This window comes from Manacus candei, unplaced genomic scaffold (assembly GCF_025592945.1).
Source record: "Manacus candei isolate 608988 ecotype Guabito, Panama unplaced genomic scaffold, ASM2559294v1 h1tg000082l, whole genome shotgun sequence".
Classification (NCBI taxonomy): domain Eukaryota; kingdom Metazoa; phylum Chordata; class Aves; order Passeriformes; family Pipridae; genus Manacus; species Manacus candei.
The window spans coordinates 739,811-765,599 of NW_026138130.1; the positions used below are offsets into that span (position 1 = coordinate 739,811).

At 37.4% G+C, this 25,789-nt stretch overlaps 1 protein-coding gene across 4 annotated transcripts in view; it reads left to right on the forward strand.

Annotated features, from left to right (window-relative positions):
• The window catches only part of IL17RD (interleukin 17 receptor D), a 56,260-nt gene that overhangs the window by 19,656 nt on the left and 10,815 nt on the right, over positions 1-25,789 (forward strand). For all 4 annotated transcript variants that reach the window (XM_051811547.1, XM_051811548.1, XM_051811546.1 and 1 more), the window contains exons 2-5: positions 20,443-20,500; positions 23,730-23,855; positions 24,793-24,911; positions 25,574-25,694. In XM_051811547.1, coding sequence (XP_051667507.1) covers positions 23,828-23,855; positions 24,793-24,911; positions 25,574-25,694 — 268 coding nt within the window. In that variant the 5' untranslated portion in view covers positions 20,443-20,500; positions 23,730-23,827. The remainder of the gene's footprint in view (positions 1-20,442; positions 20,501-23,729; positions 23,856-24,792; positions 24,912-25,573; positions 25,695-25,789) is intronic.

The following is a 25,789-nucleotide window of genomic DNA, read 5'->3' on the forward strand; positions in this document are numbered from 1 at the left end:
GTACCTTCATTTGCCTTTTTAAGCACAGCTGCTCAGACATACTGGGGGTCCCTGTTCCCGTGCATTCTCCCCTGAAACTCTCCCTGTGTCACCTTCTGTGCTCTTAATTTAAGGAGCTTTCCACTTCCTTTTCTCTTTCATGGCAGAGCCTCTGTAGAGCCCCATTTCCTACCGTTCCACCATCAGGAGCTCTGTCTGGCTCATTATTCTTTTTTAGGCTCATGCTGCTGTGTCCCTACATTTATCTCCTCAAGCATCCCAAAGCAGACTCGTGCTCCTCTACAGCTGGTATTTGCTAAGCACAGAGCTAGGTCTTACTGAAGTACTTTTCCCAGTTAAATGCATGTTTTGGCAACTTTATTTAGGAAGAAGAATACCCTGTAACACGGTGAGAAATAATTTACCAAAGTTTAAATTCCTCCTTTTATTTCTTATTATATTCCAACAGTTTAAAAAAAATCAGATTTTCTTTTGCAGAATACTTAAAAATTTTAAGAGGTATTAAGCAGAACACAGACCTTAGATGGTGCATGGTGGAAGGTGTTAATGTTTGCCATAAGGGAGTTCTTTAATCTGTGGACAGTTCCAGAGTTGGTTGAAAGCTCTGCAGACCAGATGCCAGCAGTTCTGTATCTGCCATATTTTTGGGATTTTTAGAATCAATAGGTTTCTCTCCCCAGCATATAGAACAATGTAATAGCGTTTCAGAATTGATGAGATGTGTCACTTAAAGCTTAGTGCATTTCTCTGATTAAATATAAAGCAGCATGTTGAGTGCCAGGCTTTGCAAGCATGGTCAGCCATGCAGGTAGGCATCTGTATCACTTTTGTTTAGCTTAGAATTTGGCTTCAGGATCCTTCCAGGGTTTGTTGTTGAGTTTTTTTTGAATTTCATTTATCAAGTAATGTAGCAGAGAATGTGACCCTTCTTTTACTGTGGTGTCAAAAAGCATTGATGGCCATCTGCCTATTTAAGGGAATTTTAAAAAGCACAGAATAGCCTAAATATGTTCGTGTTAAATTAGTAGATGAATGTTTCTTTGGGAACTGTGAGTTCCCAAACTTTGTACAGCTTAATGCTGTGTTCTCAGGATGAGCATTCAAAAAACTAGAGAAAAACATTACTCAAAAACATGTGCCTGTTTTTGTAATTGAAACTAACTCTCAATATTAACAACAAAATTGTTGTTCCTTATGTGTTTGTATGAAACTGGGAGATTTGAATACAGTGCTAATTCATCAGCTGGTAACAGGGTTTGTGCAGTTGAAGTTTCTTAAGATTGTTACAGATTTGATGAATTTCCTCTCTAGAGCGTGTCCCTTACTTTAGATGTTTAACTTCACTCCCTGTGTTACTTCCCCTAAGTAGAAGTGTAGTAACTGCTGCATTGAACTTGTTAATTTAAAATCTTGAGAGGCTTGTTTAAGAAAAAGTTCTGCTTTAACACATTAGTACTTTATAGTCCACTGGTGAAAGGATGTTAAGCAGTCATGATTAGATAACACTGGCTTTTCTTTAGGTAATTATTTGGAAATGTTAATGTAATATGGATGTTACTTAATTAAAGCTGCAACATTTAAAGGGTGTTTAATAAGGACCAGCTGTCTTTTCCAACAGATCAGTCTGAAGATGATGAAACAAAGCTTTGATGTGAACTTGCCTGCTTAATTCTGCTCAAAGGCTGAATTTTACCCATAAATTTAGCATGTGTTTTTAGAAGCAAACAAGATAAGAGGAGTGTGAAGTATTACTGCAAAGCTGTTAAACCTGAATGCCATTTTTAGTTTTTAAGAGTCAAAGTATTTTTCAAGTATTTTGCTTTGTTTTTCCATATACTGCTACCAGTATAATGAAGTGTATTTCAAATATATTTTTTTCTGAAAGATTTGGTTCATGCTGATGTTCCTATAGCATGTGTTGATTTTAGATTTAAAAATTAACATTATGCATTAGTATGTTACACCTAGGAAAAAAAACAATAAAAGTTGTATCAGATACATAAATGCTTATTTGCTATATCCTTATCCCTGTAATAATTATGAAAAATCATTGTATACCAGTGCAAGTTATAGTAACTTGGTTAGATCAGTACATTAAGTACTTACTTTTAGGTTATGATAATGTGAGACTTTATTTAAGGGTCAAAATTTAAGTGCAGTCTTGAAAAAGGGTTTATCCTTTCATGTATAGAGTATTTTATAATTGTGGCACTGTCCAGCTGTTTGTCTTTCCCAGCTCTCCTCAGCAGGAGTGGCACATCTTGACACTCAATATTTCTACGTGATTTTTTTTCATAAAGACTTTAACCAGATATATACTTACTAAAGTAGTGAATACAGGCTTATGCCTGCAATGGATAGACTCACTGCAGTATTCATACAACAGAAACACAGGTATTACCACTTTGGTTATCCAAACTTCTGCCAGCCAAACCAGGGTATAAATGTGTATTTTAATATGATTCCACCTGGTTTACTTAGTAAATTTTACTTTCAGCATCATATCTAAGACATCATTTCTGGATTTTAAAAAAAATTGGTGACCTCTATGGATTGCATATGATGACTCTTAACAAATGGGAGTACCTTATCAAATGGTATAAAAGTTTTGGTAGTGAGACAATAAATAAAAAGGAACAGAGAAAAGCACAGTTAAGAATTATTTCTTAAACTTAAGTGGCTGTCCAGTTTTCTCTGAATCTATGTGTATTGTGTTCTATCTTACCAGAAGACCATCAATAACCCCATTTCTAATCAGTACATACATTCTTACTGCCATATTTTCTTAAGTTCATAAATATTTTATAACTACAGGTTCTTAACTGTTTTGGGTTTTGTTTATCAGCAGTGTTTTACATCTGACTGAAAAACAGTTTGAGCACAGACTTTTTTGTTTGGCCATGTGTGTAGATAAGGGCCTGAGCTTTGTTTTTGGAAAGGGCTTGGAGTAACCAACTTGACAGTGAAGATGCATCTGATGACTCCATTGTGAATGTTTGAGATTTTGCCAAGTCTTGTCATAGCACCAATTTTCAGTGGGTTTTTGCTTGCCAAGCTTTCAGTCTCACAAATTGCTTCCTTTGCCACCAGCACTCAGAAGACAAGCTCTGTTTGTGGTTCTCTTTGGTAGTTTGGGTCGTCATTCTGGTAGTCAGGGATAGCAAAAGGAAGTGTCTGCATCCTAATTTGATATCGTGTTCAACAGTCACATTTTTCCTCATCTTGGGGCTGTTGATCAGGATTTTTCACCCATTTGAAACTCAAAATGCTCTCTTAGATTCTAGTGAAGGACACATTCCAAGTGGCTGTTTCTGTACTTTTTAAGCCCCCTTCGTTCCTTTGTAGGCTCTTTAGGCAGTAGGTGATGAATATCTTCAAACACATGCATGAATTCCATCTATTGGCATAGAAAAAGAGATTTCTGCTCCTACCAGAGCTATCCAGTGCATCAAACTGCTCTGTTCCTCCTTCATTTCAATTAAAAAAATCCATTAATGACCCTAGATGAGTTCCTTAATCTATAATGACCAGCAAAGAAGAGGTAAGTATGAAATTCTTTTCTTGGTGTGTTATCGATAATTAGGGCTGGAATCACGGCTGGCAAAACCTTTTGAATAGGTTTATGTTGAGAAGAAAGAAGGAATACAACAGATTATTTTAAAGTTAATCTGCAGGTGTGCATGACAGAGAATGCAAGGGGCAGGGATTGATTTCTTTTAGATGACCAGGGAATGGTCATTTCACTGGTAGGACATTGTACCTCTGAATAGCCATTAAGACCTTTTGGGAGAGGGTCAGGACAGGTAGGAAAACAAAGACTGATAGCTCACCTGCTGCATGAAAAACATATTAATGCTGGCTGTAAGTGAGCAACAGTCAAAATCTATGGGTAGTACATAAATGGATATGGAACATATGGAAAAATGTGATAGCAATCTGTCAAATACGTGTTATGATCTTAGTTCGTGTTGCCTCCTAAGTTAAAAGCTACAGGTGTGTGAGCATCCTTTACTGTTCTTATGGTTATGGATTTGGGCTTGGGCTGTTATTCATCAGGACAGTAAATTTGGGTTTGAGGGCACATCACTTGTGCTGCTTATCCCAATGTACCCAAATAAATGTGAGAGGTAGCTTTGTCCTAGGAGATTTCATGCTAGATCAGGTGTCACACCTCTTCTTGCAGGCCTGAAAGCATAACTTCTGAGGTGTGTGTTCTGGTTAATTCAAGAAGAACTCTAGAGTTGTGTGTCCATCTGATCTGAATCAAATTTGTACTGCCTGGTGATCTGATAGCATACAGAGGTGCCTGTGAAGTGATGATCTCTGGGTTGGCTGGAGCACCTTTTGTTGGCAGTGTGGGGCCAGCAGGCCTGCAGTCTTTGAGTCTCTACCTGGCCTTTTCCTGTTCCTTTACAATGTACAGAGCAGAGCGTGTTGCAGGAATGCCGAGGTCAGTGTAGTGTCTAAAAGGCCAATGCTGTTGAAGTGTGTTCTTCTGTTTTCTGTAGCCTTTGTATTCTGATAATCTCACATTAAAAGTATGAGCTCCTTTTGTGCTCAGCCCTGGGTTGGCAGAACCAATAAGGGACAAATGAGGAGCGTGTGGAGTTCAAAGGGCTCCAACTAAATATGTGTATCAGGACATAAGTTGCTGTGAATGTTGGGTATTACACAAAAACTGGACAACATCAATCTAAGTCTTGGGGCTGCTGTCTGAAGGAGATAACAGATCTGCAGTTCTACTTGGAGCTGCTCATTTTGGGCTTTGAGGTTTCCAAATCATTGATTTGTAATGATTGAACTATGTGATCCTTTACCTCAAAATTGTGTGTAGTAACATTTCCATACCCAGTGTAATACGGCAGTGCTGGATTTTCCTCATGGTTGGTGGGCACACTTGGATTTTAATTTCTGACCTTCCTTGTGTTCTTCACTCTTATATCAGTGGGAGGGACTAGATATTTCTGATCTTACTTCTGACTACATTCAAATCCAACCAAGCAATCAATGACTTCCCTGACTTTTTTTGTGTACGGCTGTGGGAAAATTCCTGGTTGGCTGGCTATGAATTAATGAAAATCCTTAGAATGCCTCACTAATGATAGCTCCTGTGGCTTTAAAAATGCTATTCCCTTTTTTAATTTGAGGGAGGTCACAGAGGTTTACAGAAACTAAGAAAAGAAAACTTAACATCTGGTCGTGCTCTGCTGATGACTGCTTTTGTGTGAAGAAAAGTTATGGCGTCACCTCAGCATCAAACACAGTCAAGGTGATCCTTTCTAAGAAGTCTTTGCAAGAACCTTCTTCACTCAAACTGTGTTTTCTAATTAACTTTGCTTTGTATTTTCAAATGGAGGATTTTAGTTCTCCATGGGAATCCCAAACTCACAATATTGTTACTTAAAATACACTCTATCTTTATAAAATAAACTTATTTTCTTGAGTTTTTATATATATTCACCATGAAATGTTTCTATATGTTTACTGATATTTTCCTTTAAGAGTTATTGAACTCCAAGACTAAAACAAGCTACTGGGTTGGATTCCGGGGTTCATAAAAGGAAATTTGTTTTGTGTGTGCATATCCATAGTGAAGTTCAGTTTCATCTATTTGCGTATAAAATTCCAAAGAGTAGTCTAATTTGTGAAAGTCCTCATTTTCAAGTTTTAATTTTACAGGCTAAAAGAGAATGTTTGGCTTTTTTTCTCCCAAATAATGCGGGTTACAATTATGTGTGAAGTTAGTTTAGCTCATAGAAAGGCATAGTATGAGAATCCAAACAGTAAATCTTACAAGTTGTTAAATCTAGAAGTTATCAGCTGCTCAGTTAGACATATGTATTCCAGGTGTGACTGGCCTGGAATCTGAAAGCATTGAAAAATACAACTTTAGAGACTTTTAATAGTCACATTATCTTTTTATATTATGAAATTATTTAAACAAACTCTATGCAGGCCTCTGTTTGTCATCTGCTTGTGGAAAAAACACCCCAGTCTGTTTTTCTTAAACCTGGAATACTAAGGGATTTGTCGAGTGGTTTTGTTTCTGGTTTTGCTGTGTTGTTCTGTTTAAAGAGCTAAAATCCTACCTGTTAAAATCAGTGGCAGCACTTTGACTTCCATTTTGATGGGATTTTCTTCCATACTCCAAGGGGTTTGATGCTTTGTGGTTGCCCAGCACTGAACTGCTGTGACTGACTTCATGCAAAAGCTGGCACAAGCCTCTAATCTGCTGTTTCTGTGTGCATATGGGAATGGTGCTGCCTGCTAAACTAGGACAGGAGCTCACAGCACAGATCACTTCCACGGTGCATCCCTTGTGGGGAGGATTTGGGTGCATGTTCTCAGCTCAGGGCAATACTCAGCCAGCCAGGCTGACTGGGAGCAGGCCAGCTGTGCCCGTGGCATGGTCCTGGTGTTCCCAGCTCAGCCAGAGCAGAGCACTTGGCTGCCACGGCAGTTTCTCATCCTTAGGCTTTGCTGATAATTGCTGTCTTCAATCTCAGTGTTGCATAGATGTGTCCTGGAACAGCCCATGTAGGGTGTTCTCAGAGTAGGGAGTGCACTGTGAAGTTGCATCTTAATTTATCCCATAGGAATGACTTCCTTTACTAACAGGCCATTAGGGATAGATTCCTCCCTGCCCCCTCAAGTGTACAGTGTACCTTTGGATACAGCTGGCAAGCCAATGAAGAATTCCATCATTTTCCTCTGTCTGAGCTGTTAAGGTGCCAGTCTGTATCTCATCTCAAAGCCCTTATAAATCCTGCCTGCACTGCTTCCTATTCCTCCCGTTCCTACAGGAATCAATGTTACCTTCCTGTCCAGGCCTGCCCCTAATTGTAGGCAGTAGTAACAAAATGAGGATGGAAGTTGGAACTGGTAAATTGTGCAATTTAGGCTGAGCATAAAGAGTGCTCTGTCTGGATGAACTTCAAATATGGTGTGGAAATGGGGCGTTGCTGAATTGGAAATCTTTTTAGCAAAGTTTTCAAGCTTGTGCTGGGCTTCCCCTTGAAGTCTGAGAGATATGGGGTATAAATGAGTGATTTAAGCTTCACCTTATGAGTGAGCAGAGCCTTAGAAGCTTGGAGTGGGATTCTGAAAATGAATGGAGTGCCCTGACTCCTATTAAATTTCAATGGGATTTGTTCTCTTTTGTGGCTCAGGGGTGTGGTTACTCAGTATTGACTCAGCAGTGAAGCTGGTTAGTGAAATTTTCACTCCCATCTGCTTTTCCTCCCACTTTGGTGTTGCTGTTTGCTCTTCCCTCCCCACCTGCTTTAATGCACCTATTTGTGAGCTGCATTGTAATTCACATTATTAAAGCAGTTTGAATTGAAAGTATCCTGACTTTTTTTTCTTTTCCTTTTTCTTTTCACAACTGAGGTAACTTCAATGACATGGACAAAATGAGGTCCCCATGCAGTTATGTTAAGTATATGTTCAGAATTGATGAACGACAGCATGGAAGAAGAGCCAGGGACTGGACAGGGGAATCAGGAAATCCCAAAGTTAATTTTGTGATTAGGTCAATGTTCTGTGTAACTATTCAGATGCTTTTAAAATGCCCACCCTTGAGGTGTGTTAATTTAGATACTTTTTAAAAAGTTTCTCATCAAAAGAATTTGAGGTTGGTATACTGAGCATACATGAAACTTTAAATTATTCAAGATTTTTCATGTGGACATTTTTTACAGTGAAATTTTCACAGGCAAGAAGATGATAATGTTTCAGAAATCACTTCAGTGTCTGTTGAAATGCAGCCAACTCTGTGGTGGAATACAGAGCTCAGGGTAATGTTATACAACCCTTCCTGCCAGGAAATGAAGAGTAGTGTATTCATTTGTAACCCAAGGGGGGAACTTCACTATACAACCTATAGTTTGTGAAAGGAATTTGGACAGATTACCACTAAAATTACAGAATGACCCACTAGGTCTTATTAGCTCTCTCTCTTTCTTACCTTGCTCTGAAGACAGCATCTCCTGTTAGTACAGTGTCCGTGAGCAAATCTGTGTAGTTATTCAGTACAGTTAAGGATGTTTCCCCATTATAAAGAGCTTTGATTTTATTTACTCTGTCAGAATTTTATCTGAGGCCTCCTGATACTGCTTCACAAGCCACGTGTTAACAGCCCCAAAAGAAGAAAGGGCCAGACATTTAGCCTGATGTTTGAGTTATGAAAGAATATCTAAGGTTTTGCTTTTTCTGTTGTTATGAAATATTTAGCTAAGGTAGTTTTCAAAGAATCAGTAAATTATCTATTTCATAGTTACAACTTTGCTTTATTGTTTAATTATTTATTTTTTTTTAAGAAATTGTGTTGTTGGTGTTTAATAATTATCTTTACCTTAGTTTACCTTCTGACAGGAGTAATAGCTTAACTACAAAAAGAGTTAAAATAAGAATCAAAAAGACAAAACAAACACCTAACTCAGCCTGGCCCTAACAGGTGAAAACTTATTTTTTCCATGCTTCTTCAGAACATCAATGGAAACAAAACCTTTATCTTTTATTCATTAGTTAGGAATAATGCAAGTTGGGATAGCTTAGGTTTCTCCATATAGTTGCATTTGCAGGAGTAATTCCCTAATCATGCCATTCGCTTTTGGGGTTCTTTTTCAGTAAGGGCCACTGGCCGTGAAATGTCATGCAGAGTTTGAAAATGGGACATTCAGCTCACTAAAGAATGAGTTGCAAGGACAGGAGTTTCTTTTTATTACATTCTGGCAGTAGATGTAGGAATCAAAGGCACAATATGAGTGATGGAATAACAGCCCATACTGTCTAACAGTGCTGAGAGACGTGGGTGAGGAGTGCTCAGTGTAACCACATCACCTTTGTTACATGTTTTAGTTATTGTTTATTATATTCCACTCAATCCCAGAAGTTCCAGTGTGTAAACTCCAGTAGTTTATTTGCTCGTATGTGAGGAGCTGACCTGAGTTCCAGGTGTGATTCCCACTCTTCTCCCACCCTGGTCAGGTTTCCTTGCAACAGAGGAAATATTTGTTTCCATATTTATATTTTAGCATCACATCCAAATAATATTCCTGTTTTAAGTTATCATTTATATTGGAAGTGAAACTTGATGATCTTTGGATCTACTTCTCAATTTGCTACAATAATATAATATTATTTTATATCTTCCTGTTCAGTGATTTAGGATTAGCTATTTATATGTTCAGCTTAATGTTGATTAAAAGAAGTCAAGTAGAAGTTTGTTAGAAACACAGATTCAGTTTAACTTTTTAATCTGTGCACTTATATGCCATCTTAAAACTTTCATTGCATTCTGCTTTCTTAAATAAGGTGACTGCTAGAAGAAAACTTGTTCATTGTATTGACTTCCTGCATAGAGACACTTTTGTTCCAAGTGATTGGTTCCTGCAGAAAAGGATCAGTTAATGTGTGTATCTTTAAAAATAAGAGGCTAAAAAATAGTATAAATGCTTTTTTGAGTATTTTGAAATTCAAAAGAAATTTTGTCATAATTTGATCAAAGTCACATAACCTGTGGCTCTGTTTTTGTTACACATGCTGATGGTCTGTGGATAACATTACATTTTTTCAGCATGAAACTGAACACTTCAAATCCCTAAAGCAGGCTCAAATTTATGGTTAATAAAAGAATTTATTGTACTGGATGTCATCTGTTATATCACTCTGGGAACAGAAACTGGCAGTGAGCGGACAGGAAATATTTCCATTTCAAATTGCTTCAGTCCATGGTCTGGGGCAAAGTGTCTGATTTCAGAGAAATCACCGTGGATCTCGATGTAAAAGGAATATTAAGAAGAGCATAAACCTTTTCAAAGATATTTTTTTGCTTCGTAGTATTTGATGTAAAAATGCTGCTTATTGGTGTCACATACTTTATTCCAGCATTGATTCCTTAACCTTTTCAAGGCAGAAGGAAGAGTGAGAATGTATTTTCAGGTGAGTATCTGTACATACCAGGTGAACAGCAGTTGGATGGGTTGCTGTGCAGTGGCCAAACTACCTCAAAGTCTCAGACCTTTGTAATGGTAATTGTTTGGGTTTTTAAGAGTACCAATTCCTATGTGTTGGTTGGGTTCTTCCAGCTTAATGGATTTCTTCAGGTTGTCTCCTCTTCAAATGTATCAGAAGGTGTGAGATCCATGGATTGTAACTTTACTAATGGAAACTTCAAGCAGTCAGATTGAAATATTAATGTTTTTCATGTGTTAAGTAGTACTTAAACAACTCTACATGTTAAAGTATTTAAAGTGTTTAAAATAATCGTACATTTTAAATGGGTATGTTTTTCCAGGGGACATTAAAACCAGTGGGGAAAAAAAAGTTTTAAATTTTTATCTTCATCAGGTATTAACATCCTAAAATACTCAATTTTTCATTTTCATATTGTTGTGCATTATTATGTGGTTATAAAAGTTTGGAACCAATTGTGTATTTCCTTCTTTAAAAGATGTGTGGCACAAGCAAAAGTTTTCCTTTTTTTACAGATGCTGCATGAGACTGATTAAAAAAAAAATCAAGAGAAAAGTTAATATAAAAAACCTAAAATCACATTATATGATTAATTCACCTGATTAGACACCCTGTTTCTGAGAGATTCAGTATCTTGAACATCACTTTGTGGAAAGCTCAATGTTTTGCTGCTGTAAATGTACCTTTGTTCATCCTTCAATGTTTTCCATATTAGGTTTGAAAGGCTTTTTTCCCCCCTAAACATCAGTAGATTATAATTTAGGTTTCAAATGGTTCTTGTCAAATTTCTATCAGCACTTCTTACCAGTTACCCTGATTATACTATTAAAATAACTTGACCTCACACCTTATTACTAATCAAAACAACTCAAGTAAATAATCCACAAATTATAATGTGAAAAGTGTATCTATTTTCTTTCATAGTCAAACCTTAGCTTCTGTGTATCAGCTCTGCACCAAGTAAGTTATTTAGGTGTATGGGATTTTTTTCAGCTTTGCAGGAACAGAAAATAGAAAACAAGCCTTAATAGGGCAAGATTTATTACTTAACTTGGGCAGTTTGGAAAAGTTTTATTATCTGAGGTGTAGGCTAAAAAATTCATTAATTAAATCTGTATGTAAAAATAAAGCACTCCCCTTTTAAAGACAGGAAAAGTTTAAACTATGGAGTCGTAAAACTGATTAGTTACTCTGAGCATCATTGAAGGGCACGAACCAAAATGTGCATCTCGTTATGCTGTGTAGTGTGTTCCCTTGAACAGCTTGTGTGTTTGCAGGATTCTAAAATGATTTGTTTCATTTCCATATTTTTATATTTTTATTGAGATGAGTGAGGTTACAATTTAGGATCCTTTTGGGTTCCTCTCGCTTGTAAGGACTTTGTGTGCAATGGGTCTGGATGTCATTGGTGCTGCCTGTGTGGAGACCAGAGGGATTTCTTCAGAGCAGCACAGCAGTGGTATTTTTCCTGAGGCTAAATGCACTCTGTACCATTCCTGCATTTGTCAGAGAAGGCCATGACAGAACAGACCCATATGCCAAGCCTGCATTTGTACATCAGGCATTTGATTTTAGGGTTCCTGTCATTTTTCCCACAGTATGATTTCCTATTATTGTTTATTAGTGAGTGTTGAAATTTATCACTTCAAAGGAAGCTGATTGAACTGAAAATTTAAACCTTCTGAAGATGTAGATTTTCTTTGCATGGGTTGGTGGTTTTTTGATGTGGGTTTGTTGGTTTGTTTTTTTTTTAATTGGACAATCTAATTTTAACCAATAACATAGGAACAAAAAGTGCTCCAAGGTTCTAGGAACTTAAGAAATGAGTAAGGGCAATCCTTCATGAAAAAGATTTAGGATGAAAATATTGCAAGGGCTTAAATAGTAGTTAAGCAAATGGCACCAACAAAGTAATTTAAAGCCCAAGCAGGTTGTGGTACAGGTTGTGTCAGTGTTTTAACAGATATCACATTTCATGTCAAGTAGTGTATTAATTAGTATGAAAAGAGCAGTTATGAACTGGCTGTGTATGGTACAGATAGAATGTGTAACCTTTGCTTTGGCCAACTTTCAAAAGCACTTAACATGAAATCCTTAGGAAAAATGCATCTATTAAGCTGTTTCACTTGTTCAAGTGTATTACAAAGTGTGATATCCATAGGGTGTGATTTTTATTAGTGGAAACTGAATGCAGCCAGGCTGGAGTTTCAGTACCATTTCAAACTTTAAATATCTCCTTTAAATATTGTATCTAGGTACCCTTTTTTAGTAGTTAAAGACCTCATGGGACTTGATAGCACATAATGCCTAAAGAGTTTGCCAGTACAGATATACTTAAAACACACAAATTTCCCTGTTTTTTTTTTCCCAATATTAAGGTTTAGCAATACTTAATGCTTTTTGAATCCAAGTACTGAGGAGACATGAGCACACAGGAAAATTTGAATGTATTCTGTCTTCTCTTCATCCTTTTTTTCACTGTGAAAAGCCTCGACAATCCTGATGGCAGAAACTCTTCTGTGTAAAGAGATGGTTGAATCCTGAGGTAAACTTTATTCAAGGCTGGCAGTTCTCAGAAACATTCTCAAGAATGTTTCCTCAGAAAACTGTCTTTTGGATGGTTTTATTTTGTTGTGTTCAAATTCCTGGTGTTGATCATGGTTTGATGGAGCTTTTCCTACTTGTCTGTAAGTGGGGAAGCTCCAGTTTGCTTACAGAGGGGGCTGGTGTGGTTGGAATATTTTACTGCTGTTTCTTCCAAGTGTCTTCCGGGTGGACAGGAAGTGTTTGTGCAGCTTTGTGTATATTTCTGACACTTCCAAATGGAGTTTTTTTGGCTGCAAATACGATGGCTGTACTCCATAGAGAGTAACCAGGAGTGTATAAATTCCCTGGCAACCAAAGCTTTAAATCTGCAGCCACCAAATGTATCTGCCTGTGTCTCTGAAGTTCAACCATGTGGATCATCAGTACAAGTAAGCACTGGACCTTCTAATCCTCACTGTTGAATGTGTTACTGCTTAAGCTGTGGAGTAATTTTTGTCTTCTCTGTGGACCTGGACTAGACAGAGACTCTAAGGAGGAGTTATTTCCTAAAAGTGTGTAGTTCAGCAGCAAGAATCTCTCTTTGCAGAGATTTTGAGGAGCTGGGAGTAACAATGCAAAGCAGTGAAGGAACCAAAGCCCACCTTTAACACAGCCTTGTGTCTGACTGCAGGAAGCAGCTTCTGCAGTTTGTCCATTGACTTAGGGAAGGGAGAAAGGGAGGAATACTTGATTGCTTCCTGGAGGGATTTGTAGGGAAAAGTAATTGATTTTATTTCCACAGTTGATGTGCAAGAACTTTTACTTCTAACCAGGAAGTATTTTCCATCGTTGTGTTTGACATAATGGCCTCTCCATTTTTCTGTTTGCTTGGTTGGTTTTTTTCCCATGGACTTTAAAAAAGTTTGGAACAGTTGTCGTGCTGGTGTGTTCTCACACTGCAGCAATCTGCCCCTCACTTGTGAGGAGGGGATTGTGTAACATGGCTGTGTATGGAATAAATGTGGTTATTCCTCTTCTGTCCCTCCTGATAATGAACTTAGTGCCAAAGGTACCTTCATGTTGCTACTGAGTAACCCATCACCTTTGAAGGCCTTGCTTCTCGTTGCCCAAGGCTCTTTAAGTTCTGTAGCTCACAAGGGTGGGAACTTTGAGAGGAGATGCTTGTGTTACTTTAAAGAAAGTTGGGTTTTTTGCTTCATTTCCTGTAAAAGCACCTTCACGTGAGGTATTAAAAATACTGTTGGGGGAATCGTGAAAGATTCTTTAGAGCTAGAACATGGGGGTTTGGTAAGTAAATAATTGGTTATTCCTGGAATAGAACCATACAGCTTACGAATTCTCAGTCTTAAAAGCTCACAGATGAGTACAATTGTGTGTTTCTAAATCCCTTAGAATAGGTTTTTACGTCCAAAATAATTGTGTTACTTCAGAGGGAGGGATTAAGATGGAAAAATCCCAAATTCTATCTACTTTAAAAGTTTTATAAGTTCTGTGGTGCTTTAATCAGTGGAGTTATTGCTAAATTAACCTGCCACCAGATCCTCCAGAACCAAAACTTTGGTCTACTTTTATGGATGTCCTACAAAACCAACCTATATTGGTATTCTTTACAGTCCTGATCTCCTGTGGATATGTAATACTTTCTGTAGTTGTGCCTGGATGTTTCATTTGTGTGAGAATTAAAATTAGGTTTCTAAGAATACTCATTTCTGATTTTCTGACTGCAAACTCTTAAAGAATTTCAGTGACTTCATCTCAAATAATACAGGAGAAGGATTAGGAAGGGGAGGGAAACATTGTGTGAATACACCAAAACAAAATAGATATGCTATGTCAAATTTTTCACATTCCAGCCTTTATGAGATGTTCTGCTTTAAAGATTTCCTTGCAAGCAGCTGTTCCTATCACTTTCAGAAGTTACAAATTGAATAAAGTCACCCTGTACTGCAAACAGAGTATCTCCAGTCTGCTTGTTCTAGGGCTGTTTACAATGAAAATCTCCAACACTGCAGTAAATTTCAGATTAAATTTTTTTAGGTCTAACAGTTATGAATAAAACAGTTAATCCACATTTGATGACAGCTTCCCTCAGAATTGTTAGAGGTGGTTTTGTGTGTGCACTTTGGCATTCTATTGAGAAGTGAAGAGTAAAAAACACACCCTTAAATAGTCAGAAGTGTGAATTGTGTTCTGTCTGAAGCTTCAAACTGAGCCTGTGAAGTCAGTGCTAGTTAGTTTTACTGATTCTCTGTTTCTTTGGATGAAACCTGAAATCAAACAAAGAGCTCATGCTAGGAGTTTCCAGTTTGAAAGGTAGGAATCTGGCAGTAGAACATTATTAGGGAACCATCTATGACTTTGGAAATAAGTTCCTTTAGTTGTTTTCCAGGTGCCATTGCATTTGCTCAGCTTTGAAGGCAAAGACTTTCTTTTTGGATTTGCCTGGCTTGGAATTACTTAGTCATTTAGGAGAAGCAACAAACTTTTGTGTGCGTAAAATCTGGACAGGTAAGATTTGTAACTCTGAAGTATTTTTCTCCTTTGCTTTCCTTTTCTCCTGGTGCTCTGTCCTCTGAAAGCTACATAATTTCTTAATATGGGAAGCAAAATGGATGAATGAACATATCCATACCTTTTATATACATATTAATATAAATAATACATATCCACTGTTCTCTCGTGCTTCAGTCACCTCCTGAAACCTTTTCTTGATTGTCTTTTAACTGTGTTTGAAGATTTTTGTGAGACAAAGACTGTGCCTTTCAGCTTATGGCTCTGTGTGCACAGTCAATAAAATGAATGAAAATATAGTGTTTAATTGTTTCATGGACAGGTTAGTTTAGAAGTGCTTGTGTATAAGTTAAAATTCAGTGCTTATGCAATTGTTACTTTAAGTGTGAGGGACCCTGTAGGCTGACTGAGATTGTGGATAACTTCGCACCATAAAAAGAAATATATTCTTTAATTTGAGTTAAATGGTGAGCTTGTTGATTTTATGGTGTGCTGTGCACTATGTTAAGCAGTTAATATGCAGATGAGTTTTCATTAACTTCCTGCATTATTTCAGATATATGTTATTCTGTTTGTTGTTTACAGCACAAGTCAGTCTTTCTCAAACTTAGTTTGTCTTGGGTCCCTCTGAAAGAAACTTTGACATTTGCGGCCCCCTTCCTTCCCAGTCACAATCACCATTCCTGCACCTGTCTTGGCATTGCTTTTGCTCCCCCTCCCTTCCCAAACACCTCGTCTTTTCTTCCAACTCCCCTGCCAGGGGTCATATCCCACAGTTAAGAGAACACTACTTTAACTAGAGACTTTTGGCTTTGGTCCAAATATCCTTAGCCTAGCACATTTCCTAGTGCTTGTGGGAAGTGGGCTTTGTTTGAAAATATTTCTTCTGGTAACTTTGGGGGGCTTTTTCTTTGTTTTTAGAAGGCTTGTAATTTACCAAACATTATTTGCACAAGAAAGTTGGAAAGAACTAACTGTGACAATGCAAACAATGGAAAACTTCTCAGGCAAACTTGCAAACTGCAGAAGGGAAATTGGAGCTGGTGCTGCCCCTTCTTTGCCAGGCTTTGCTGCATTGAATTCCTGAGTTAGACCCAGAGATTTAAGATTTTCACAGTAGGCAGCAAACAGTATGGATTAAACTTGCTTCCATTGTTGTTAAGTTGTGCCTCTAAGAACTGTCTGTTCCTTAAAGTAACCCAGGTCCCACAGTTTCACTGAGCAGCTGCCTGGAGTCCTGTTGCATCTGAGGAGTTGTGCTGGAAATGCTCCTTGTAGTATTTCTCCTTACAATGATTTCTTACTTCTCTGTCAGATGGACTAATTTAAATAGAAACTAAAATAGCCAGGAAGGGGGCATAATAAAAAGGCATTTCTGCTGGTTTGGTTTTGGGTTGGGTTGTGGGGGTTTTTTGGTTCAGATGGGATACACTGCAGTTTGTGATCTTCACCTCAAAAATCCCAAAAGGCCCCCCTGAAACTGGTATACAGGCACCCCTTTCAGGACCACCTCCTCCTCTGGTGGGATTTAAGGCAGCAGCTGTTCCATTCAATATCCTTTCATGATGGGAGGAACTTGAGAAAACCCTGTTTGGTTGAAATGGCAGAAGAATTGTTCAGACAAAATGTAATTACCGATGTGGGAAGTCAACCATTAAAAACATGAATAATGTCATCATTTTGTGACAAATGAGATATTTAATGATCATAAAAGGTCAGGACAACTCTTATAGAAGCGGAATTTGTGCATGCAATGCAGGAACATATATATCTATATCTAGCTTTCTACATTTGTTTATATGAAAGGCAAATGTGAACAAAATTCATGGTTATACTAATCAGTGACACCAAGAATATAGTAATAACAGTACAAACCCACTCACTCAGGGTTTAGAATTCATTCTGCAGTCCATGGAGTACATACAAGTTGTGTAGCAAACATCAACATGGATAATGTATTTTGTTATATTCTCTTGGAAGAAATTTAAAATGCAGGCATATAAATAATACAGATAATTAATCTTTTTACTGATGGCTCTAGAAATATAGAATATTTTAACTTGGTTGAAAGCATCAATAAAGCTGTAAAACAAAAAGAGCAGATGTCAAATATAAAGCTTTTGGTTCAATGAGCAATGAGTATGATAAACATTGATTATTCATCTTGATGTTAGAGTTCAAAAACAATTGTCCCTTCAGTTTGCCTCATGGGAGTGTGAAATTAGGACCATGTGTGTGTTGATTAGCAACATATGAAAGATGAATCATGATTACTGTTTTGGTCTGGTGCACAAGGCTGTGCTTGAGGGGGAGTGATTTCCTACCTCCTCTAGCAGATCTCTGTAATTAGTGCATCTCTCTCTGTTCCTGGGAGTGATGTTCAAGTGGTTGCCTGACAGTGCCTCTTCACACACATAAATTGCCTTTCTTGAATGAAAGAGTGTTTGCTCAACAGAATTTGAATGTTGGAGGATATTTCAGTATTATTTGTGGAAACAGTAATTCACAGAACAATTGTGAAATCACCCATCCATTTCTGTCACCAGTGCTGTCTCTGGCAGGAATCGTGAGGTATAAAAAGTGTGTGTTCTAGGTTAAAAGGAAGAGGGGAAACTGCAGTAAAAATCAAGCAGATTTATTATTTCATTCCATTGTATTTAATTTATGGCTTTGATGGCAGGCATTAGTTAAATTTAACTTTTCTTGGAGGCACAATTAGTTCCTGTGGTTAAAAATTTGCTTTAAGTTCTATTTCTGGAAATGTAATCCTAACTTTGTTCCTCTCTGGCCTAGTGATGGGGAGAAAGAGTTGTCATAAGTGCTTTTCATTAGTGAGCTGTTACTGTAAGTGAGGGCTGGGTATTAGAAAAATATAAACAAACAAAATTAGAGGTTGACTTCATGTAATAGTCTTTGCCTTTTATTAATACTTGTGCTCTTTCATGTTGAAAGATGGATGTTTAAATAAAATGAAATGCCTGCACATGTCTTGAACATCTAAATGAGTTACTCATTCTTCAGGAGATGATGTGTTTTAGTGTTACTCGGGTCTGTGCTGATTTAAGATATCTTGGGATCTTAACCTTAACTATTCAGGCTGTGGATGTGGGTGGAGGAGCAGATCCAACACTTATCTCTGTGATTTGAGGTGTGTGATATGTGATGGAAATTCTTTCTGGCTTGCTTGCCCAACATAGATACAGGATTTGGATCTCAGCTTATCGTGTTTTCTGTGGAGTTCTGTGCTTTGAGCTCGCATAATGTGAGATTTAATGTGGATAATGCTTTTCCCCCATCCCCCCCACTTTTTGACAAATAAGGTTATTTGTAATTTAATCTGTGTGCATTTTAACATTAATTATCTGTTTAAAGATCAGTGGTCTGTAGCTCTTCCTAAAAGATGTTTTGACTGTTTCCTTTCCTATGTATTCCTTCTCTGTCTATGTGTGTAGAAGTATGTGGACCACAGGGATTTTGTAGACAAAGCTGCAGGCAATGGAGACCTGCTTTCCAGTAAAGTTCAGAATAAATTAAAAGCTTCATGTAAATTCAACAAATGTTAGTGGTTAATTAATGATAGAATCATAGAATGGTTTGGATTGGAAGGAACCTTCAAGATCATCTCCTTCCAACCCCCTTGTCATGGGCAGGGACAATTAACTGAGAATGTAGAGCCCTGAGGCCATAACCTTGTGTTTATGGATTTAAAGTAAGAAGCTCTAAACAAGTTCTCTTAGCTATAAGCCATTTAAAACAGGGGAATGCTTCCTGGAAGAATGTATTTTTTTAAACTCACAGCAGTAAGTACTTGGAGGATTAATACTAAAGTTTAGCATGGTGAAATTGTCTGGTAGTTTACGTGTTTTAACTTATAACTGCTATGACAACTATCTGGTTCAACACTTTAAGGCAACCCTAATTCTCTCACTTCTTACTGCAGCCTTTTTGTGCCTTTTATACACCTGGGAGCCAGTTTTTACAACCAATAAGTCTTATTTGCTCCTTAAGTTCAGCAGAGTTTGGCTTATGTTATATCTGCTTTTTGCATCTCCATTATTAATGACTGTGCTGTATTGATTTATACTTCTACTGTTGTGTAGTTTGTGATGTCACCATAATCCCGGTAGAAATGTAATTAAAGGTGTGGTGAAAAGTGTTGCCTTTTTTTTTAACAGAGGATATAAAAAACCCCATCTAATGAATTGAGATACTTGTGCCATTTTTCTGTGGGGTTTGGTAAAATTTATGTCTCTCAAAACTTCAGATGTAGGACAAAAGGGGGACAAGTAAAAATGTGGTGGTTTATCTGCCTTTATTAATATGAAAGTTACTTTTTTGTAATTTTTTAATGAAATAGTCATGTCTTTGTTTTGATGTAGTAGTGAGTTAAATGACATCTCATAAAGTTTAGAGAAACAGAAAATGAGTCAGAATAGAACAGGTATTAATAAAAAAGTTTAAAAAAAAAAAGACGCCTTCCTGTTTCAGGAAGCCTTTTTGTACAACAGCTGGTTCAGTGCCAAACTAAATCAGAGTTTAACAGATGAAAAGCCACCTAAGAAGAAAGTGAGATTACAAATTTAACTTCTAACAATACTATCAAGATCTGAGTTGTTTTCATTCTTTAGGTATTGTTTTACTTTTTTTCTTTCAAGGTAACACCTCATACCTTGTTTTTCTTAGTACCTCCCTGTTTCTGACTGTGAAGTGACACCCAGGGAGTACTTGGGCATGATCCTGACAGCATCTAATTACTGCTGCAGTCCTTCTAGACTATGGATTTTTGCTGTTCACATTGTAGCAGTGAACCCAGATACAATTCCATGTAAATAGGTGGGTTTTTTTTAAAGCTAATGGTAAATACGGTGTGATTTGCCTTTCATGGAATGATGCTCCTTCCCAGGAATCAGCATTCCAGTTTTCAACTTTGTGTCTGGTTTGGGGTGAGAGTGATGCTACATTTTGTGTTTCAATAGCAATTTCAGTGCTTTTTTGAAGGGTAAGGTATTGCATCTCTGAAGCCCAAAGTCCTTTTGGAAAGGTTGGAAGAGGCAGCAGACTCATCAGCCTGTGGATGTGTCTGGATTCTTCCCTGGCAGAGCAGTTCTCCAGTTGGTCTTCAGTTTGTGACACTCAGCGAGGATGGCAGGATCTGCTTTAATAGTATTTGATAATAGAAAAGGGTGTCTGAGGTAGCATAATGGATTTCTACAATGTGCACTCCTACTGGAAAAGTTCTGGAATATAATTATCTGAATTATTGCAGTTACAAATCCACTGTTTCATTTATTCTTATTTAACATTAAAAATTCATGTGGTTCTATCATCCTCCTGCTTACAAAATAAAAATCTATGTAAGTTCTAGGTAACTTGCTTTATTCATATTATTTTCTTGGTGTTTCTCTACAGGGCCTGTCATCAGTGACAAAGAACAATGGACTACTCAATATCACCTTTAAATATGACAGTAAGTTGAAAATCTGCACTGTATTCACAAAAATCAAGGACTCCTTCACAGTTGTCAATATATAGCAACATGTCTTTTAGAAATGTCTCTAAGAATAGCATAAGCTCTTCAGTATTGAAGAACTTTAACATCTAGGTCTGTCTGCCAGGTCTGATAGATCTTCTCCTTCTTGTGTTTCACTGATAATAAAGCAGTCTAAGAATTTGTAGTAGTTACACTTTCAGATTGGCCTACTGCATCTGCTCAGTATTTGACTGGAAAATTATAGAAAATTATTTTATTCTGTGAAAGAATATAGTCACTGAAAGGTTTAGTACACACAAACTCATAGGAAATGATTATTTTGAGCTTTATACATCTTTTCTCTGGTATGTAATTTAAGGTGAAAATGGAATGAGGTGTGTCTTGAGGTAGAAAATGTGTAGATTTTATTTGCATACAGGTAATGTAAAATATAAAAATGTGTCTTTGCAAGGGTTAATATTGAATATGAATATTGAAGGATGTTGAATGGCATCTCTCCATCCAGTCAAAGCAGTTGGAACTTTTCTTTAGCTACAATCTTAGAGGAGCAGGCCAGTGGAAAACTGCTGTGGGTGTTTTTAGTGGAGACAGATGGGTTTAGAGCTGTAGCAGATGTGCTCTGTTTTGCAGCTAAACTAAGAACAAAGTAATCTCTGGCATAATAACAGTGATAAGCAGGTTGCAGCAATAATACTTCAGACCTCTTCCAACATCTGCTGAATGACTGTATCTTATTGTTGAGGTTTTTTTAAAAGGTTTTTGTCATCTTTGTTGTCTTTGTCTAAGTAGGACTATTGACTGCGTTAGGAATTTATCCTTATTTGGGCAGTTAATGGCCATCATCAATATTAACTCAATATACATTCAAGGTCTAAATTTACAGCAGTAATGTTTGTTTTAATGCCAGTACAAGTCACAGATTGTTTTTTCTACTTACCCAAAGAAATTGCTTCAGATGCTGAGTGTAGGTGAAATTTCATCTTTAAGAGCATACATCAGGTAACCTAACAGTAGGGATTTCTTTCATTCTGATCATCCTTTTGTTCCTCTATTTTTATGTCCATTTCTGAATTTGCAATCCTTCACTGTGAATTACTTTTTAATCTAATTTGATCTTAGTATTTAAAATGAGCAACTATGTCAGATTGTACAAGGGTTAGGTGGTCACTACAAAAGAGGTGGTGGGGTTTTTTTTAATTGTGTAAAGAAAAACAGGAAATAATACCAGTCAGAACAGAGATCCCCACATTTAGTTAACACAATGAGTCTGTTTAATTCCCAGTATGTGTCGTGTTTTTTCCATTAATTCTGGCACCAGAAACTGTGTTTAACCAAAGAGAAGTATTAACTCAAAACTCTCCTGGCACTGAATGCTTCCTGGACAAAGAAGTTACTTGAGTTCTGCAGTACTAGGAAAAGAGTTTGCAGATATGAAGACTAAAGAGCTAACATGATATGGAAATACATACTTACTGTGAATAAGCCAGGCCAGCACAAAAGAGAATTTGGCTTGCTGGCTGTGATTTTTAAAGGCTTTTATTTTGCCACACTGCAACTCTGGCAAAGTGTGGTTTTTAAAGTGGTTGGTTAGACTGTTTATTCAGGTGAAACACAAATGTTTGTATTTTTTAGTATGTCACTTGTATTCAAATAAAAGAAGTGGGTTCCTGAAAAGTGTGATTTTTTTTCCATGCTGTTTTCTTCCTAAATCTGTTGTTCTTTAAAAATGGAAATCAGTGACTTGCAGTTAAACTTCAGACATTTGTGCTATATTCCATTTTGGCAAATTGTCATTTGACCATAAAATTCTAGTAACCAGGATCCAAAATTTTAGGCTTGCTATTAATTAGATCCAGACATAGAAAAACCCAGTTACTTCAAACTTTCCATTGAAAGAGATCCTCTCTCCTCCTAACAGGAAGTTCATGCTGTCACTGAGTTCACTCATAGCAACAGAATTCTACAAACAGCAGTGGAAGTACCAACTGCCCAGCTTTTGTCAAAGGCAGTGTTGTACAAACTGTTCTATTCTTGTGGCTGGGACAGTTATATAAAAGACCCCTTGCTGTGGTTATTCATAGTAAAAAGCCATTTTCTAAGTCTCCTTTACAGTTAATAATTTTTCTTTCCTTGCCTTTAAGATCACACCTCTGAATTAAATTCAAATTTCCTGTACTGGCGTATCATAGCACTTGATTTTTCATGTTTCTTTTCTACAAGCTCTGCATAGACAAAACATAGCATATAGATTATCTCAGGTTTTTTAGAATTAATCATCAGTCAGTAATGTATATAGTCAACTTCTTCTGGATTTTGTTGACTTCACTTGTTCAGAAGCAGAAAGTTTGTTTGTGCACACACACCTTCATGTGTAGTGCACTCCAGAACTCCAGAACTATTGAATTCCCTGGCTGCTACTTCTCTTCCTGCCACAAAATATGAGCCTGAGTATTGTAAGGCTTTAAAAGTAATAAAATTTGGGGTTATTTGTTTTCTTGTCAAGTTCAACAACAAAGTCGGGAATGTTTTTCGTATGTTTTGTTTCCTTAATGAAGGCTGAAGTTTTCTACAATCACATGTTTGTGGAGCTGTAACTTTAGGGAATACACTGTGTTTTGTGATGATAAGACAAAAGCAGTCCTGACTGGATCCAGTGGCAGTAAAATGGTCTACAGGGGTGTGGCTACTGAATGGATGGCAGAGAGGAGATGGATTTAGGCTGCAGGTTCTCTGTGGTCAGGATCAGGCAATATCTTGGTTGAAAAGCACTTATTGAGCACCAATTCTCAAGCTCTGTTGTTCTCATATGTGCCTGATCATTGACCAATATTCTCTTGCTCTGAGCACTGTACATGCACAAAATAATGTCAGTATTCTTTTGAACAATTACGAGAAAAAGCTGCTCTCTTTTGGGAGTCCCAATGTGTCATGTGGTATGGGCTGTACTGGGGTGTAAACTGGTGATTTCCTTGGGAATCCTGTGAACTAGAGCTTTGCAACTGGTGAAAGTGGCTGTGCTCAAGGATTCATGAAGTTTTGTGGGTTTTTGTGTCTTGAGACACAAACTTCATCTAGATTCAGTATAAAGTACTTATATTTTAGAGAAAACAGTGCACTTGCACTTTGCTCAGTAGTGAAGAAATACTAGGAAATTTATGTCAGCTAGAATGTTTTTCTTAAAGTGTTTGTTCCCCCGTATTTTCAGACTGTACACCTTACCTGAACTCAGTGGGCAGACACGTGATCGGGGACGTGCAGAACATCACTATCAGTCAGTATGCCTGCCAGGAACAGGTTGCTGTGATGATACTTTGGACAGCAAATGCCATTGGTAAGTAGTAGAGGGAAAGGGGATTTTATTTTTTGGTTTGAAAGCATAGCATAAACTGAAATTAATTCATTTTTTATTTCTGTAGCATTTAGCTTACAAAAGCTGTGTGTGTGTCTCTGATAAATCTTTGTTCTGCCATATGTAATGCTGTTGAAAAGATGTAATTAGATGGAATAGTTAGTCTTGAAGAGCAATGCAATGCCTTTGATACCTGAGCCACAAAACTGTCCCAGGGTAACACTGGCATTATCCTGGGACACTCACATCACTGTGACTGAGTTTAATCGTGTAATGAAGTAATTCTGTGATGAGAACATTGTAAAGACACTGTGCTGAGATGAGTTGTGTTCGAGTAACTTGAACAAAATGGGTGTAGTTCTGGCATCTGTTACAAATAACTGGAAGTATACACACACTGGAATAAATTCCATTCCATTTAAGTCAAGTTTTCTATTATCCCATACTATACTAGAACTAAAGAAGTTGTAACAATCACTATCACTTTAATCTAGTAGTCTCAGAAATTATTGGAAAATGTTATAAAGGAATATTTCCATAATTTGCCAGGAAAATGTTGTATTTCTTTGCTAACAATGGAAACGTGAAGTTACTATAAAGTATTCCTGAGAGTGAAGAAGGTAATGATAAGTTAAATTACAGTGATAATTTGGAAGCCCCAGCTGAGCTGTGGGCCCCTCTGCTCTAAGCATTGCACAAGTATGTAGTAATTGCAGCCTTTGCCAAAGACTGAATTCTGGATAGGCAAGATAGAATATGCAGGAAGAAGTGACATATAACAATGGATATTAAATACAAGCACTTCATATGACTGGTAAGTTTTATTTTTAGAGACAAATGAAATATACTCGAATTACATAAAATACCACATTATGCATTCTGAAATATTGATCTTCTTTAAATGCCCTGCTGTTTGTAGGGATTGAATACCTGAAAGGATTTCGAGTAATACTCGAGGAGTTAAAATCAGAGGGAAGACAATGCCAACAGATGGTTTTAAAAGATCCAAAGCAGCTCAGCCCCAGTTTTAAGCGAACAGTAAGTGCTTTGTTTCAAGAAAAATTTCATTGTTATTTGGTTGTGTGAGTAGCCTCAGAAGTGTTTATCATCATAGAATGGTTTGGGTTGGGAGGGACCTTAAAGCTCATCTCATTCCAACCCCCTTGCTGTGGGTAGGGAACCTTCCACTATCCCAGGTTGCTCAGAGCCCCATCCAGCCTGGCCTTCAACACTTCCAGGGATGGGGCAGCCACAACTCCTCTGGGCAACCTGTGCCAGGGCCTCATCACCATTGCAGTGAAGAATTTTTCCTAATATCCAATCTAAACCTACTCTCTTTCAGTTTGAAGCCATTCCCCCTTGTCCTGTCACTCCAGGCCCTTGTAAATAATCTCTCCCTCTCTCTCGTTGGCTCCTTTCAGGTACTGGAAGGCTGCAATTAGGTCACCCCAAAGCTTTCCCTTCTCCAGGCTGAACAATCCCAGTTCTCTCAGCCTTTTCCTTGTAGCAAAGGTGCCCACATCCAACACTGTATTGAGATTCCTCATGTCAAAGTGGAATGGAGGGGTAGATAAAGAATTCTTAGTGTATTAATTTCTGCTTTTGATTGCAAAACTCTTGGCTTTGTTTAAAAAAAAAAAAACCACTTTCAGTTATAATAGTTGATTTTGAAATATGTTGCAATCTTGTCTTTTTTGTAGGAAATGGAATCCCAGCCCTTTGTAAATTTGAAGTTTGAAACAGATTACTTTGTAAAGATTGTTCCTTTTCCTTCCGTTAAAAATGAAAGTAATTATCACCCATTTTTCTTCCGAACCAGACGTAAGTGTTGCACGTGATTCAGTACTACCCTTTGGGGTGAAATGTTGATATTTGTCCCACTTAGGTTTGGTTTTTTCCCCTATAAGACTTTCTTA